At 44.2% G+C, this 16,755-nt stretch overlaps 1 protein-coding gene across 1 annotated transcript; it reads right to left on the reverse strand.

The window, feature by feature from the left end:
* Window positions 1-4,067: 4,067 nt before the first annotated feature.
* TMEM254 (transmembrane protein 254) lies at window positions 4,068-11,299 on the reverse strand. The gene is made up of 4 exons (XM_037399754.1): window positions 10,925-11,299; window positions 9,180-9,283; window positions 7,909-7,968; window positions 4,068-5,656 (listed from the first exon to the last, which is right to left on the reverse strand). Exons 1-4 carry the CDS (start codon window positions 11,282-11,284, stop codon window positions 5,536-5,538), a joined length of 645 nt encoding a protein of 214 aa, XP_037255651.1. The 5' UTR covers window positions 11,285-11,299; the 3' UTR covers window positions 4,068-5,535.
* Window positions 11,300-16,755: the final 5,456 nt, after the last annotated feature.

The raw sequence follows: 16,755 nt of genomic DNA on the forward strand, positions 1-16,755 counted from the left end.
GGCTTTCCCATTGTTCAAAAGCACTTCATTGATCGATCGATCGATTGATGCAAAATAAAGCTGCAGAAAAAAATCGAGGGCTGTTGTTGGAAAACATTCTAATAAAATATGAACGTTTTGAAGTAAATCAATAATGACCACTGACAATAACCAGCTGCCTAAGCCCATACAGGTGCTCTCTGTGAAGAAAGGAAGAGCCTGACCAGCCACAGCTGAGTGCATCCCCAGGAAGGATATGAGGGGCTTGCCCTGCCCCGGGCAGGAGGGGTGTGCTGTTGGAGGGGTTCAGCTCTGCTGCTCATGTCTGCGAGCTCTTCTAAATGCAGGTACTTCTATTTGTTTTTTTTTTCCCTAGTCCTGTAGCTATGAAGTTTTAAATCTTTCACACTTCTGAAATTTGTGGAGAAGGGTGTTGTTTGCCTGCTGTTGTCCTTTTGATAATTGTCTGTGGTGTTTTCAGAGGGATATTTTACCTTGTGTGGTTTCTAAACTTGGTATGTTCTCCCTGTCTATTCCCTCAAGGGGCACCTAAGAGTTTTTTCTTTGAGAGAGCAGTCTTGAAGAACACTGATAAATGATACAGCGGTGTTCTTTATGCCTCTCCTCTTCTCCTCCCCAGCTGTGCACATGTTGTAGTTTATGTTTGGGGTGGTAGGGGCCTCGTAAGGTCTAGTATTGTGTGTGGATTGTGTCGTATTATTACTTCTCCTCTGAAGAGTGACAATAGAGGTTTGACAACAACAAATGTTGATGTTTGAGGTTTTTTTAATTATTATTTATTTTCCTTTTGACAAACGTGACAATTTTTTGAGCCGTGTGCCTTGCATACAGGCACCGGTCTGAATAAGTGTGTTGCTGAGAAGATAAACAGAATGTGTAGGCTGTCAGCTGTATGCCAGAAGTTTTCATTCAGTTCCCAACTGAGTGGAGTCACTAAAACAAACCTTCTAGAAATACCTCTTTATTTTGTATGTGGAGATCACCTGCTGGGAGGCAGGGGAATACAAATGTGCAAGCTTATAATTAATTAACAAGCGTAAAAGCAAAGGATTTCTTAAACTGTGTAGTCTAGTAAATAGCGGTGAGACTGGCAGCCTCATTAACGAAGGCTCATATACAACAGTACTGTAATTAAAAAAAAAAAAAGGAATTGATGATCCCCTCTCCCTATTCAAACATGAGGAATAAATACAGAAGGAAGTAGTTCAGATTTTCTCATTCATGGAAACATTACTGCATTAGCTCCTTGGTTGGTTGTGTTGGTGGTTTTTGTGGTTTTGTTTTTTTTTTTTTTTTTTTTGCAAAGGTCATTTACCTGAAAACTTTACAATCGGTGACCTAGCAGCTGCTTTCCGTAACACGTTCCTCTAAAATCTACTGTAGTTGGGGGGGGGGGGGGGCTCTGCAGTTTCTGCCACCCGCCTCGGAGATGGTGCCAGAATGCCCACAAGCAGCAGACTGTTGGACTTCAAAGCCCTTGCCTATGGTGGGGAAGTGTCCTTCAGACTCTGCCAATGGTCAAGGAGGCTGTTCCCTCAGCTTTAACTGGGCTCTGTTGCTCTTCAGGGGACCAGCTGCTGGGCAAATTAAATGTCCGTAATTAACTACCCCATGGGTATTTCCAAAGGCTGGCCCAGTTGACTCCTGTCACGTTTAGAAAAATCTAGGTCAGCACGACAGAGAGGCAAAGCAAGACAACGTGTGCTCCTAAGGGAGGTTTTTCGTTGCTCCCTTGCAAAAATGAGCTGCAGCCCTTAGGGCTTGAGAAGTTTCTTGGAACCAGCTGGGAGGCATCTCGCCGCCTCTGTTCAGGCTTGGCAAAGCTGCTGAGCTGATGCTGCATTTCATGGCCCAGCTTCACATCAGCAGAGCTTGATCTGAGCCGTGATCTGCCAAACGGGCTGATCTGGATTACTCGCCTTACTTTAAGAAATAATTACGCTCATTTCCACATATTCCCGTGTATTATGACTGAAAGGTGAAAATGGATCTGGGCGGGTTCTTTGTGTTTTCTCCTGCAACGAAGCCACCGAGCAAACACAGCATGAAAGCGCTGTTGTAAGCAATGCCGTTATTTGTGACCTGTATGAAATAATTCCTTTTGATTACTGATGCAGGTCAAATAAATAACAACTTTTTTGTATATGCCTAGAAAAAACAGGCACTGTTATACATTTTCTTGGCATCTACTTTATTAGCAAAAGCATACCCAGTTTTGTGCGTCGGCTCTCATACCGAGGTGGGTTTTCCTTATGTTTTCAATTTGAAATAGATGGCTGAACAGGTTTTCTCTTCAGTGCTGTCAACAGCCTAGTCAGCAGGAATGTCTGTCCTGAAAGACCTTTCTCAATGTCAGCTTAGCTTTCTCGGTGATTTACCTTATTTAGTGGTGGTCTTGAATAGTAAAAGCCCTTCTGTAAGTTTCATTTGGTTTTCTTTTGGTGGGAAGTAACATTTTGAATTTTGAATTTTTTTTTTACAGTCAAGTACTAACATTTGCAAGTGTTTTCTTTTGGCAAGCCGGGTGGGTCGGGTGTTTGAGCTGAATGTGAAGGTACACTTCTGTTGCTCTCCCCTTTTGTTGTGGAAAGGTATTTTGATTGCAGTGGAAAGAACTGCTCTAGGTGGTTAAGAGCCTTCCTTTATGGTCCCTGTTCGGGTGGCCTGGAGAAATGCTTATGCCTGCTGTAGCCAGCACTGCTGCTTCCGAAGAGCCTGTTCCCCCGTGAATGTATGTCTCTTTATGGGCTCAGTGAGTCACAGGCCTGGCTCATACTTCTGCTGGCTTTTTGTAACCATAGCCTTGTACACTATGGTATGCTTATTTTGCGCCGCATTAGGGACACTATAAACAAACACTCAGAAATGGTATCTTGGTGTTACTGTCCATCTTGTCATTCTGCAGGTTTTTCTTTTCCTCATGGCTAGTCAGCAGTGCTTACCCCGTGCTCCTCAGGTTTGGAGTTGGGGATCTCGTGGGCTTCACAAACCTCAGAAGCTGCTTACAGCTCTGGGACAGACACTGAGAGTAAATACCTTGGGGTTTGTTTTTTTTCTTTAACCAAGTTGGAAAACTGAACTGCTGCCAGGCAAGGGTAGGGAAGAGAAAATGTTTGAAGGTAGACAAATACAATGTAATCAATGTAATGCCATCTCTAAGAACTGTGGCAAGCAGTTCACAACAACCTCCAGAAAAGAGAGCTTGAGATCGGTGAAGCTAAAAAACCAAACACCCACCAACCAACCTCCAGCGAGGCTTCAAAAAATTCTGCTGATGCCAGTATCTGGCTAACAGTTGTTCTAACTTGGAAATGTTTTTGAATTGAGGCAGTTATAAAGTGACTGCCGCTTTTTTTTTTACTTTTATAGCTTCCTTGGGCTGCACTGAGGAAGCTTTTACCATCAGCTTTCTAAAAGGAAGCCCTTCCAATTAAGTTGACTCTAGCAGTTAGCTTGTCGGAGCCGTGATTTATCCATAGCTGTTCCCCAGCCCTCGCGGAGGAGCTGTGAAGGTGAGCCTGACACATTCAGCACGCAGAACACCTGGGTGGGAAAGCTAGTGTCATAGTTCTGGCCTTATCTACAGCTTCGCTGATGGAAAGTGAATAGTGGGAAACAAGAACTGAGAAAAATGCCTATTAAGAAGAAAAAAGTCTTTTACCACCTTTCCGAAGTATTTAACTAGCCTCGGCATCATTACGGCTTTTTTTCTATACAGGGATGCTATCATGAAAATATTGAACCGAAGTTAGTCCATTTATCCCTTCACATTCTGAAGTTAATGCTCGTTACACACTCAGAGTTCACCTTGAAGCACAAAGTATCATACCTATGCATGTTTTAGTGCCGTGGAGGTTAGTGGGTTTGTTTTTGTAGACAAGTCACAGGGCTACCTCGCTCTGTTAGAAACAGGTAGAAACCAGACTTCTGTGGGCCTTACTCTAGAAAGCACACAGCCAGCTGATCCTGTATGTTCCAAGGATGAATAACAATACCGCTGTAAAAGCGATGCTTATATATTTTGTGTGCTTATTTATTTCCAGGATAAATTCAAAAGAAAACCAAACTACTTTTTTAAAATCTTTATTCCAGGGTCACAGACTAAGATACAAGGTTAGACAGTAACACATAGCTTGGGCTCTTGACATTCCTGTTGGATTTCTAGCCACTAAACATGAATTTCTACTTCTCTACAAAATGTTAATGTTACCAGTTCACCATTTAACAATAATTAAAAAAAAATAACCCAAACCAAACCACCATTTCAAACGCTTCAGTTCTCCATGCTTTTAGTGCCTCCTAAAAAGCAAGAACTTAATGTACCTGTGCTTGAGCAAGACTTCTCCATCAGAAGTGTTACAGTTTGTAGGTGCTGCACAAGGCGTAAGTTTGTTACCGCCTTGTGGAGCTCTTCATGAGAGGAAGAACCACCTTTTCTCGTCCTATCTTCCAGAACAGCAGCATCACAGGTGGTGTGGTAAAACTCCTCCCCACACCATAGTTAGTATTTTAAATAGTTATTACTTTTTCAAGTGCTAAAACAAGACAGGCTAAACTTGTTCAAATATTCAAAAGCAAAAGACTGTTTGACAGAAGGCTCCCTACACATACAGAAGTGCTCTGAGGGGTGCTTAAGATGGTCTCTCAACCACAGATTTCAGGACATCATCTGGGAAACAGTGGTCTATGTTTTCTTGCTACATCCAATTTCATTCACAAATACAAAATTTTCAGCTAGATTTTGGAATGCTAATTTTTTCTTGGATAATAAATTACTACTTAGAAATGCTGCCCTCAAACCTACGGGATTACTACTTTATGCTATGCTAACTCAAAAACTGAAGTCTTCATTCAAAAGATGAGGTCGTGCTGCATAAAACTTAAGGCACATGTATTAAACCAAGTCGAAGTGCTTTATGTATCCAAGCTCATCACTGCGCCTCAACCTGAACTGAAACTTGGTCTTTTTCATGTGCCTGCAGCAATACAGTAGTGTGTCCTTTGTCAAAGAAAATAAGGTGACAAAACAGAGTACAAAGACCAGGCTCTAACAACAAAGCAGCAGCCAGTAAAACATCCTGTATAAAAAAACTACAGGTAAATTTAAATCACATCACGAAACAGGTGCAAGTTGCCTTGTGGCTGTAAATAACTCTCCCTGTTGCAGAAGAAAAATCCTTCACATGAAAAGGTAATTTATCAACCACTGCTACCAGGTGTCAAGGACATTCCAGTGACAGAGTATACACTCTATGTCAAAAACTGTAGAGGAGCGACTTTTGGCTTCTTGCATAATAAATGGGATTAAATTTTACCAGTGCCAAGGCTGAAGGGCTGAATTTCTAGTGAACTATCCACAGGGTGCTGTGAATTATAATTGTCTCAGTAGTAAGAAGAGAGTTATTTGGGCAGAAGGGCACTGCATCAGGTAGCAGGAATGTAATTTAGCTAATTACAGCACCTAGACATCTAAGTGAGGATGTTTTTGGGAAGATGAGGATGAAGAATGTGAGAAGTGACTTCTTTCACTGCCTTCTAGTAGTGCTTCTTGGCTGAAGGTTTGTAAGACACCAGAAGACCAAAGGAAGCATACCCAAATAAAAGTGTCTGAATGAACCATTGAAACTGAATTGCCGGGTCAGTGATTCCTTTAGATCTGTAACATTAACAAAAAGCATAAAATATGTCAAAACACTTAGGGTCTTGCAGACTGTACTGTGACACTTACAAAGCAAGGTTAGATATCTCTCCCAATCCCTGATACATCATATTTGATTAGAATTTCAATCTAATGAGACTTATTTCCCATACTAACTAAACATACCAGTTCTTGTGATTTTGGTGGATTTCAAGCTATCTGTTGAATAAAGGCTCTTTCAGAGATTTCATTCGTACAATTTCCTCAATAATATATGAACTGCAATCTCAGCTGATGCTATTTGAAATGACTTATCCTAGAGGTTTATATGCAAAGAAATTAGAGTAGATTAATGCTGATCTTAATACACAAGCCTGTATATAAATTCTTGTTGCCTACAGTCCCTGAAAGTAGACTGAATGTCAGCAGGGCAAAGCGGCCTGACAGTTACTGTGCTATGCGGGGTGGAGAAGCACTGTTACCTGCATCTGTGGCTAGAAAAATACAGGTACAGGGGCTGAAGACACCAGACTTGTTTTATGAGAAGGGACCTTCCTCTGCCAGTTAGCTTTAACTTAGCATATCGGAATTTTCCCGTATATTACAGAAAATATAACTTTTTCCGCCTCTCTGAGAAATACTGATTTGTCAGAGAAGACTATGTATAAACATGATAGCAAAACCAGAAGATTTCACATTTCCAGTACACAATTGCCAAGCGTAACTGCTCCAACTCATTAGTTTACAAGGGAGCTCCCTCTACTGACCTTTGCTAGAACAGTTCAGCTGTTGTTCCATAGTCTCTACACATACAAAATGCTTCTGTAGCAAGTGTTAATTAACACATTTCTTAATGTTCACTCTTGAATTCTTACCAGCTGTGAAAACATGTTTTTAATAATCCCAGCTGCAGTGTTTCCAAATAAGTGCAGAAACTAGAAAACCAGGGCTTAAGAAATTGACCTGCTTATATAAAGCAAGCTTACTTGAATAGACCATACACAGAAATACAGGCCAGCCGCCAGCGACAGTGCTACTGTTAACCAATTTGTATCTGCTTCCTCACTAGTTATTCCTCATGCCCCCTTTGTGGTGTTCGTAAGTAGGCGTTGCTTTTTCATCAGTAGACAGTACAGGGTGTTTGGTGCCCAGGCTAACGTATGGCTGTTTTGTAAGCTACAGAAGTATGGCTGCAGAGATGGTGACAGGCAGGCAAACGATGCTTTTATGGGCCGTAACGCAAATTCTGTAAAACCTCATTACAATACACACATTTGGTATGTTCACGGGTAATCTAGTTCCCTAAAACTTTAAAAAATCACCTTAAGCCTATATACCCATCTGCAGAATCGAAGTTCTAACTTTAAAGCTTCATAATTTAAGACTGAAGCCTGGTAAAAGAATTATTATTAACTCCCATTCTGAAGAGAAAGTGTTCATCCATATTCTACTATCTCGAGAGCCACCTTAAATAGCTTTCCATGGAACAAAATCCCTTTGTGTCCAAGCGATGTTACCAAAGAAGCCTGTGACACCTGTACACTGAACTAAATGAAGTTGAAAACCACTGTTTTTACAATGGCAAATGAACTGGCCATCTACTCTGTAGAGCATGAAAACAAGTACCTACATTCTTCTGAATTATTAAAAACAAAATTCAAATGAACAGAAGGACGATGTGTTCAGACAGCATAGCTTTCCAAACAATTTGCTACCCTAACATAAGACTTAGTTGGCTTTACTTTTATAGTCTGGTTAGTCAAAGTCTTCTATCCCACAAACCTGCATATACAAGGAGATCTTAAGTAGTCCCCAATAGAAACGTCCAATTGTATTCTCACAATATAGATGTAATCGCTTAAGCAGGTAATTAGCAGTCTTAAAATTCTGATGAGGTAAGAGCTGATGAAGTTGTGAGTTATCAGACTATTTCTACACCACCTATTGTTCCCTCCGCTTCCTGCGGCACAGTGTTACCCAGCACGCAGTGAGTTCACAGGCAGACGGACAAGCTCTGACAAGGTTTGCTGCTGCCAGTTCTGCAAGTTGCTGTCCCTTGCTTTTGCCACCCTGTACAGCAGTAACCACCAGCAAAATTTCCAGTAAACTCTTGTGGACAGCAAATGATCACTGCCGCAAGAATTTCATTAGTGTCCTCTGAATTAATATTGCTGCTGGGAACCACTGAAATCAGTAGGTAGCTTGTATCGCTTCTATCAGAAATCCTTTCCAGAGAACCTCTGTTGGGGTGAGGGGAGATAACAACTTACTGGCATAACTTAACACCGTAGAAGGCTTCTACTATGTGAATCAACCAGGATACCCAGAACCTGATAAAAAGAAAATAGGGTTTATTTTGTTGAAAATCAGGGAGAAGACTGTTGTATCCAAGATGTGTTATACAGAGAATGTAAAACTGGAAGCACAGAAGTAACATCTCACTTTAACCTCGAAAGTGAGGAGTGTTTTTTATCTTGGAAAAAAAACCCCCATGCATGCTCTTAAAAGAAATTTAAGTCCACTGAGAAAATGAGAGGAACTGTAACTTCTGCAATATGCCTTGACCTGCTATTTCAAGTATCTGCTGCATGTTTCCAGAACTTTCAGCACTTAAACCAAAAAGCAGAATGCTTTGTGAAAGCAGTACAAGTTAATCTTTAAGTGCGCAAAATCTATCCTTTTACTTACACAGGTATTTTTAGCGGTCCTGATGAGTTTAGATTTAGTTCTATGAAAAAACCTGTGTATATAGAATCAGAATATGAAACCTGTGTATATAGAATCAGAATATAATATGACTTGATTACTCAAACTTGGTCTAGAAACTTTCATATGGAAGCTTTTTATTAAAAAAGTAACACAGGATATTCAGTTAAGATCAATTCAATGCGTTGCTAAAGCAAAAAGATGCTCTTAGCAGAGATGAAGGCTTATCTTCTGCACGATGCATGGTAAACAAAACAAGAAAGTCTTGCTGTATTTACAGGAAATGAGAGACTGGTTTCAAGGAAATGTTCTCCAGCTCTTTTGTTAAGATAACAAATACTAAGTTTTGTAACCCAGCAAAACTTAGTAGTATGCCATTTCTTCCAGCAGGTCATTTCTCACAGGGACAGGATCGGGAGAAGTTAGTAGCAGGGTAGAAAGCATTATTTAATTGAAGCTGGAAAAAGAAGAGTCCTACAGAAGGAACTAAGCTACTTGAGTAAAAATTTGCCAAAAAAAACACTTTAGGAAGCGTTACAGATAGAAGTTTATATATGGACTAGTAACTGTCTCCAAAAGTAGGATCTTAATTTTTTCCCCCTTTCTCACTATAACAACACAAATGCTGAATTCTAACTTTTATATTAGCCTTAGCCTGTCTAGTCTTCTACATGCTTATTACCCCACACCCTTAGTTGTAATGAGCTTGAAAGGAGAGCTCTTTAGATGTAATTAACTGGGTTACAGGAAAGCTTGTTAACACAGACTAAGCAGAAGAGTCAGAGACAGGCAACAGGAGAGATGCAAAATAATTACACAGTCAAATATAACTTACCCATAGCATACCCATTTGTGGTGGTTTTCCACTAAATAATTAAGGAAGCTACCAAATATTCCCAAATAACTATAAGGTATAGTTGAAGGCCAAAGCGTTACCCACTTAAAAAAAAAAAAAAGAGAGTTAGGTTACTTCAGGGTAGAATTATTATCAATGTACCCTTCCAAGTAGTTTTCTTTTTGCTCCCCTCACCCCCGCTTCTGTCAAACATGATTTAGGGCTCATCTATTCACAGTATTTCAACGCCTTCATTCCATTAACCTTGTCCAAGACCCGTATTCTTCAACACAATCACTGGCTTTCTAAAGCACATGTAAAAAGATTCAAACCTATAAAATTTCTTTTCCTTGACATAAAAGATGCTGAAGTGGCAAGTTTAAGGTTGCCATCTGTGAACCAGGAGTGCATATCTGCACATTAAGTGGCATTTAAGTTGTAAGCTCATTACCTATTACACACAGCAGCAGCAAAAAATACATTGTCTCTGTCCTGAAGAAGTTAATCTGATGTAACTGATCTGACTAGACTGAGGAGGAGGAGTAATTATTTATCTGTAGGGGGTAAGTCTTTCCTCTGTTCTCTTAAAAAAAGAAAGTATTAAGATTTTCTTCTGTTTTGAACAGGGGACAGAGAATAATTGAGCACGAAGCCCAAAACCAAAGATGCACGTAGTGTTCAGATATTTTTCCTGTTGCTAACTTGTCCACAATGTTTATCACTCACTGTCTACCTTTATTTTAACAACCTGTGGAGGAGAAGCAGGGCATCAGTGAGCTGTGCACTTCAGTCCACTGGGGATACAAGGTAAACAGTGAAGTTATCCTTCCTCTGGTGTTTTTCACCGTTGCAGTTTCTAGCTATGTAAATTTGGCTATGCCAAGGATGTGGCAAGATGGCTTTAAACAAGGAATTTGCTTAAAGCTCATTCTGTTTCTTGAAACAGTCCGAAAGCTGTTTTGTGAGCTGTTTGGCCTGCCTTGACCGTCATTTCTTCAGTGGTGGTTCTTATGTGTAGAAAATCCATGCAAACAGAAGAAAAACTACAACGTGGAAGTTAATGGATGACCTTCATAAACTTGTCAGATACATCAAAACTGTCATTAATCCCATCACTGCAATAATCTGACCTATTTTAGCTGACATCCATTTTTAGAAATTAAGACAACATGGTAACTGAACTGGTCTGTTTTCCAACAACACTACCAGTTAGCACGGTCTGTAGCTAAAACCATCCCTTGTCAATGCACCTTATTTACTGATACAACCCATAGCTGCCCTGGAGCTGGTTTCAGGGATGCACAAGCGGCTCCAGCGTGCGAGGGCCGCAGCACCGCGGTGGCTGGGATGGCGCCCAGGGACCCTGCACGCCTCGCTCCGGAATTCAGTCCAATGGGGTTTATTCACTGAATGCCTTCAATTCAATTTCTTTGATGTTTTTTCCCCTCCTCTGTACTCCTATTTTATGTTTTTCCTCTCAACTTCCTTCACAGACCAGTGCAGCCGCCGCACCAGCCTGCCCTGCCCAAGGCAGCGTTTTTAGCGTCCTCTCTCTCCCGGTCTCTGGCAGAAGGCGCCCCCCAGGAGGCTGGGCCCACCCGGGGAGCCCGTTCCACCAGCCCGGCGCTCCCCGAGCCCCGCCGCGGCGGCAGGCGCCGCAAACCCGCGGGGGGCCCGGCCGGTCCCTCGGCCCCGGGGAGCCGAGCTGCTGCGGGCCGCGCCTCCCCGCCCCGCTCGCTCCTTACGCCGAGCACGATCATGCCGAAGGTGATGGCGATCATCCAGATGAGCCGGGAGCGCTGGAAGTGGCAGCTGCCATCGCGGAGCCGCTCGGAGCCCGTGCCCGCCGCCATCGCGCCGCCGCTCTGCGGGCCGGGTGCCGCCGCCGCCGCTAAGGCCGGGGCGCGGGGGGCGGGGCCGGGGCCGCCCCGCCGGTGACAGGCCGGCGGTACCACTGTGCGCGGCGGGGGGGCGGCCCGGCCCACACCTGGGCGGCGGGGGGGGTCGGTGGGGCGGGTGATGGGAGTCGGTAACGCGGCTGTGCTGGGAGCAACCTTATGCGGCGGATGGCGGTGCCGGGAACGGGCCCAGCCCGCGGCCGCCATTAGCAGGGGCGGCAGCAACCCCGCCGCGGTGCCCGGTGTCCCCGTCCGTGAGGGGGCGCCGGCGCAGCCCGGCCCCTCAGGAGCGAAATGCGGTTACGGAGTAGCGCTGAGCTTTTCGGCTGGGCTCCAGACGCGCTAGGGACAACGGCGCCGCTTCGGGGGAGGGGGGGGCGGGCGCGACAAAGCGGAAAATGTACGAAATCAGTTACGGTTCGGGCTGCGCCGAGCGCTCCGGTGCACCCCGGGAGTCAGGCCCCCACGCTCCCTCCGCCCGCCTTCCCCGGCCTGGGCGCCGCGCCGAGGGCGCCCTCTGGTGGCGCGGGAGCGGCGCCGGGGTCACCCCAGCCCCGGGCAGCTGCGGGCCTGGGGCAGAGCGGCTGGGAAGGGCCCGGCGGGGAAGGGCCTGGGGGGGCTGGCTGGCGGCCGGCTGGGCAGGAGCCCCCCGCCTGCCCAGGTGGCCCAGGAGGCCAGCGGCACCGGGCTGGTGCCCGAAACAGCGTGGCCAGCAGGCCCGGGGCAGGGACCGCCCCCCTGCGCTCGGCACCGGCGAGGCCGCCCCTGGAACGCTGTGTCCAGCTGTGGCCCCGCACGGCCAGAGGGACGCAGAGGGGCTGGAGCGTGTCCAGAGCCGGGCAGGGGCTGGGGAAGGGGCTGGGGCACCCGTGGGATGGGGGGCGGCTGGGGGGGCTCAGCCTGGAGAGGAGGGGGCTCGGGGGGGCCCTTATCGCTCCCTGCAGCTGCCTGACAGGGGCTGTAGGCAGGGGGGGTCGGGCTCTGCTCCCAGGGAACAAGGGACAGGACAGGAGGGAACGGCCTCAGGTGGCACCGGGGGAGGGTTAGATTGGGTGTGAGGGGACATGTCTTCACTGGAAGGGTGGTCAGGCACTGGAACGGGCTGCCCGGGGACGTGGTGGAGTCACCCTCCCTGGAGGTGTTTAAAAGCCGTGTAGATGTGGCACCTGGGGACATGGTTTAGTGGTGGGCTTGGCAGTGCTGGGTTAGTAGTTAAGACCTGATGATCTCAAGGGTCTTTTCTAACCTAAATGATTCTATGCCTTTTAAATCCATGCCTAAAGTTTGTGCCAAAATCAGGAGACGGCCCGAGCTCTGAAGAAGTGCCCAGGACTGCCCCGTGCAAGGAGCCCTGCCCGGGCACCCAGCGCCTCTATGGGCACGAGGCAGCAGTTGTACTGGAAGGGAAGGAAGAGGCCAGTAACCGCGAGCAGGCTGGCCGTGCAGCGGGCGAGCGGGCTGGAGAGGGCAGGCATACACGGGAAGGAGAGGGGCCATCAGTAGCTGGGGCTGGTGGGCGGCGAGGTGGCGGGAGGGGGAAGGTGCTGCTGCCCCGGCCATGGGTTGTGACCCGCTGCTGGGGACGGGGAGTCAGATCTGCCCCTTCCCACTGCCCCTTGGAGGGGGACGTGCATCCCAGCTGCTCGTGCATCTCCGTGGACATTTGCTAACAAAGACTGGCTTTGGTGGCCAAAAGCAGCCAGGTGAGGTCAGAGGCAGTGTCCCCTTGTCCCTTCTGCCACGCTCCGGTGAAGACTTGCCCGCATGGTGTCATCTTGGGCAGAGGAGGGATAGCTGGCTTACTCTTCTTTCTCCTTCACCACCAATAACTGATTTACCTTTTTATTAACATTAAGTGATGCTCTTCCTGGCCCGGACAGGCCATGGTCACAAAACCAGCTAGCCCAGCATGTGGCCCACCAGAAGGGCCAGTCTTCATGTGTGACAGCAGCCCGACTCGCTGCCAGCCTTGTAGACACAGGTAGCTCTACCAGCCCTGGGCGTCTCCACAGCCTCGGACTTGAAAGTGAAATAGTTAATGAAGACAACCCCCTTGACAGACCTTTTGTGGGGGTGGACTTTCAGCCTTTCCATATCGAGGGCAGTGTCTTTGACCTGGTTTTTTTAAAAAGGCTGTTTCTCTTGACAAAAAGAGGAGTCTGGAGTATTTAAGAAGCTGAATATAGTTTTGGTTTTCATAATTTAAAGCCAGAAGTCCTGTAGCATCATCTAGTGTGGCCAGCACAGGCCATTAAGTATTACCTTGTTTCTCTGAATTGAGCTCAGTAACTTGTACTTAAAGCATACTTTTCAAGGGGTGTGTTACCTTGAAAACAAAAGCCGTCAAAAGACAGAGAATCCACTGCTTTCAATGATTAGTCTTTCTTGTGTTTCTTAGGGGTTGTGCATACCTAATAACAAATTTTGAGGGACTCATTTTCACAAATTAGTTGAAAAGCTTGCTCTATCATATTTTGCAAAAAGTTTGCATTTATGCCTTCATATTTTGGACCAATAAGTTAGCTACTTTCGTGGCTTCAGCACTGCAAATGTTATTTGCCGGTGAATTGCATTTATTGACGAGTATAATCTCAATTAGAAACTACAAATCCCAAACAGTGTTATGTGAATTATTGAAAAAACGCAAACCCAATTTACTTTGCCAAGTTTCCAGGAAACAAAACTATTTCTGCATGCTTTACCTCACCGTAATTTCTGAGTTTTCTACTTTTTTCCTTTCCTTTTCTGTTAATCGGTGCCACAAAGTGACTGAATGAAGACCTGGCAGGCTGTTACGAGTTGGCAGCTCCCGATAGCATACTACACACTAAAATGTCACCAAGGCTGAGTGTAGACAGACGGCTTGGGCTGCTCTGTCCATGCTTACTAGAAGCCAGATTTCAATTTATAGTTTGGAACACGTGTTTCTGTTGTTACAGGATTAACACAGCTCGGTGTTCTTCCTCAGGCCTTTCCTGTGCTAGAGAACATGCAGATATTGGTAGCTAGTGATCGGCACAGCTTGCCATCACGGTGACAGGGCTCTGTAAGCATTTGAGGCAGGCGAGCTAATCTAGCTTTACCTTGCTTCAGGCTGCAAGATTGCTAAACTGAGTCTATTTTTATAGTAGTCAAGGCCATAGGAAAGAGAGGATAATCTTAAAAACAAGTTGGAAAGAAAAGAAGTATGCTGCCTTGTAATTGCATACAAGTATTTTTCTTTCACTTGTATCACTTGATTTAGATTTCAAATTAGGTTGGTCATTGAAGGTATGAGTACTTTTCAAGAATCTAGGACCAAAAGAGATGTTCGTTATGAGATCAACAGGTCTTACTAACCGTATAGTAACATGCAAATGAGACATATGATCCTCCTTGTGATTTCACAGATAACTACATTAGTTTTTAGAAGAGTTTTTTCACTGAAATTGTGTCCGTAGGGTCCTGAGGTCTCCGTAGTGACTGGGTATGCAAATTGAGGTGGGTTAGTTGTGCTGAAAACAATAAAATGGACCTGTGCATTCCTCCAGCCTAATCCCTGAGACATAGCTGGCTCATTTCACACAATCAGTGTATCACTCTCTCAGATTTTAAAATACTAACCTCTGTGTTGTACCTAGTAGGGGAGAAAACTTGTTCCCCCTTCAGTTTAGAAACATTTGCTATCTCCAACTTAGAGATATTGATTATCTTACTTTCATCGGGAAGTACAAAGGGTATTTGCCAGGTAGTCAGCCTCTTTTGTTCGGTGTTCTTGGTAGATGCCAGAGACTAGATAGAGACATGTTAGCTCTTCTGTGTCTCTTAACATTCTCGGGGTGGGGGGGGTGGGGTGGGGGTGGAATAAAAAACCAACAAAACTGGGGGAGGGAAGGATTAGTCTAATTCAGACCAACCTTTATGGTGTGAGTCATCCTACTGGAGTCAGTGATGTGACTTGTTTAAACAGCAACTTTCTGTAGAAGTAGGGATTAAGGGATTTGGCTTCTTTTAGGAAGTTACTTGGAAATGAACTGCAGCCAACTCTAAACTGAATTTGAAGCTGGTATAAAAGAGATGAGATGCATTCAGTGAAAGTTACCTAAGAAGATGCAATTATCAATAAAACATTTTTTAATCGGGGCTAAATGACACAATGCTGTAATGAAACTACCGCAAGCAATGTCTGATTCCTCATGTAGCTAGTTAACACGTGACTGTTCCTCTGTCATTTGTCATTTTTAATGGGGAGTTAAAAATTATTTCACTTTAATCTTTTAGCTCTAAGACTAGGGAAGCTAAGGAAAAGTTCAGTCTTTAAAAATATTTCATGTTGCATTTTGACAAGCATTACAGCTTTGAGGTTAATGGTCAAGATTTTCAGCAGATTCCCATACTTACAAAAAAATTTAAAGAGTAGTGAGATCTGCATAAGAAGAAACAATGAGGCATAGTAATTCTGCTTGCTGTTGTAATGAATATCCTTTGTGACTTGGAAGTAAATAAACCTTTGTACATATCTCTGCTGTATCCTTCTCATAGGTAAATGGATTCCTTGGATGTTTGATAAAACTAATTCTCTTCTTCTATCACATTTTTAACACAATTGAGAGCACAATTCAAGTCTTGGAAATTGTCAGCTATAAAGGTCCCATCCAAATACTTTGCAAAGATTAAGAGCTAAGTAATACCTATAAGCTATAAAGGTATGAATTTCTTGTTGGTTTTACTACAAATTCAGTCTGTCTGTTTAAGAGCTGAATTCTATATGCTCATCCCAACGCTATCACAGTGGGTTGGGGTTTTTTTTCTGTTATTAAAAAGAAACAGAAAGGTGAAACAGACTTTTTTTTTTTTTTTAACATGATGCTCTTCAGCCAACATTGCATTAATAAGCCCTTCTAAACAGACAGGCAAAGCTCACCAATTTGAAGTCCAGGTTGCACAGAGAGCTTCGGTTTTGATCACAGTTGTGCATTTTACAGTTCTATATTTGTTGTTACTGATGTCTGCTGGAAGTCAGTAACTTTAGCCCTACTAAAAATATTTTGTGCATGTCTCTGATGGCTTTCTTTTGTTGTGTCAGGTAGCTTTAAAAAATGAAAGAGCAACAAGTAGTATCCATTTGAAATCTCAGTTTATAAAGGTTGGATTTATGCTACAAGTATTTGGTGGAATTTTTTAAATTGGATGTGTGCTACAGGTATTTGACAGGATTTTTTTTGAAGGTATGTGGGCAAAAAAAATATTTTATGTCATTTGGGGAGGCTATTTAATAATACTAAATGTACCTTGCAAGGATAAATTACATGTGACCAGCCAGCCTTGTTCATATTAGTCATGTTGGAAAAAGCTGAGGAGTTTAGACTCTTCAAAACCGTATTACATACAGATAAGGGGCCATGACTCGCCATCCCAGCATCCCACAGCATTATTGACTGAGTGGTTAAAAGAGGCCAAAGGAGTAAGTCTCCAGCAAACCATCAGTGTTTTGATGCCTTGTTCTGTCCCTTAATTATGTTTTAATACATAGTATTTGGTATCTGATATCACCTCTCATTTCTCTCTGAAGGAATTCCGAACTTTTTATTTCTGCTTCCTATTTTGAAAAACACTGCCTTGGGTTGCCAGGTTCTTCACATGCATTGTAGTAAATATAAGAATGCAGTGTTGGGGAAAAGGAAAGGTTTCAGCTTAGT

This window comes from Falco rusticolus, chromosome 9 (genome assembly GCF_015220075.1).
Source record: "Falco rusticolus isolate bFalRus1 chromosome 9, bFalRus1.pri, whole genome shotgun sequence".
Taxonomy (NCBI): domain Eukaryota; kingdom Metazoa; phylum Chordata; class Aves; order Falconiformes; family Falconidae; genus Falco; species Falco rusticolus.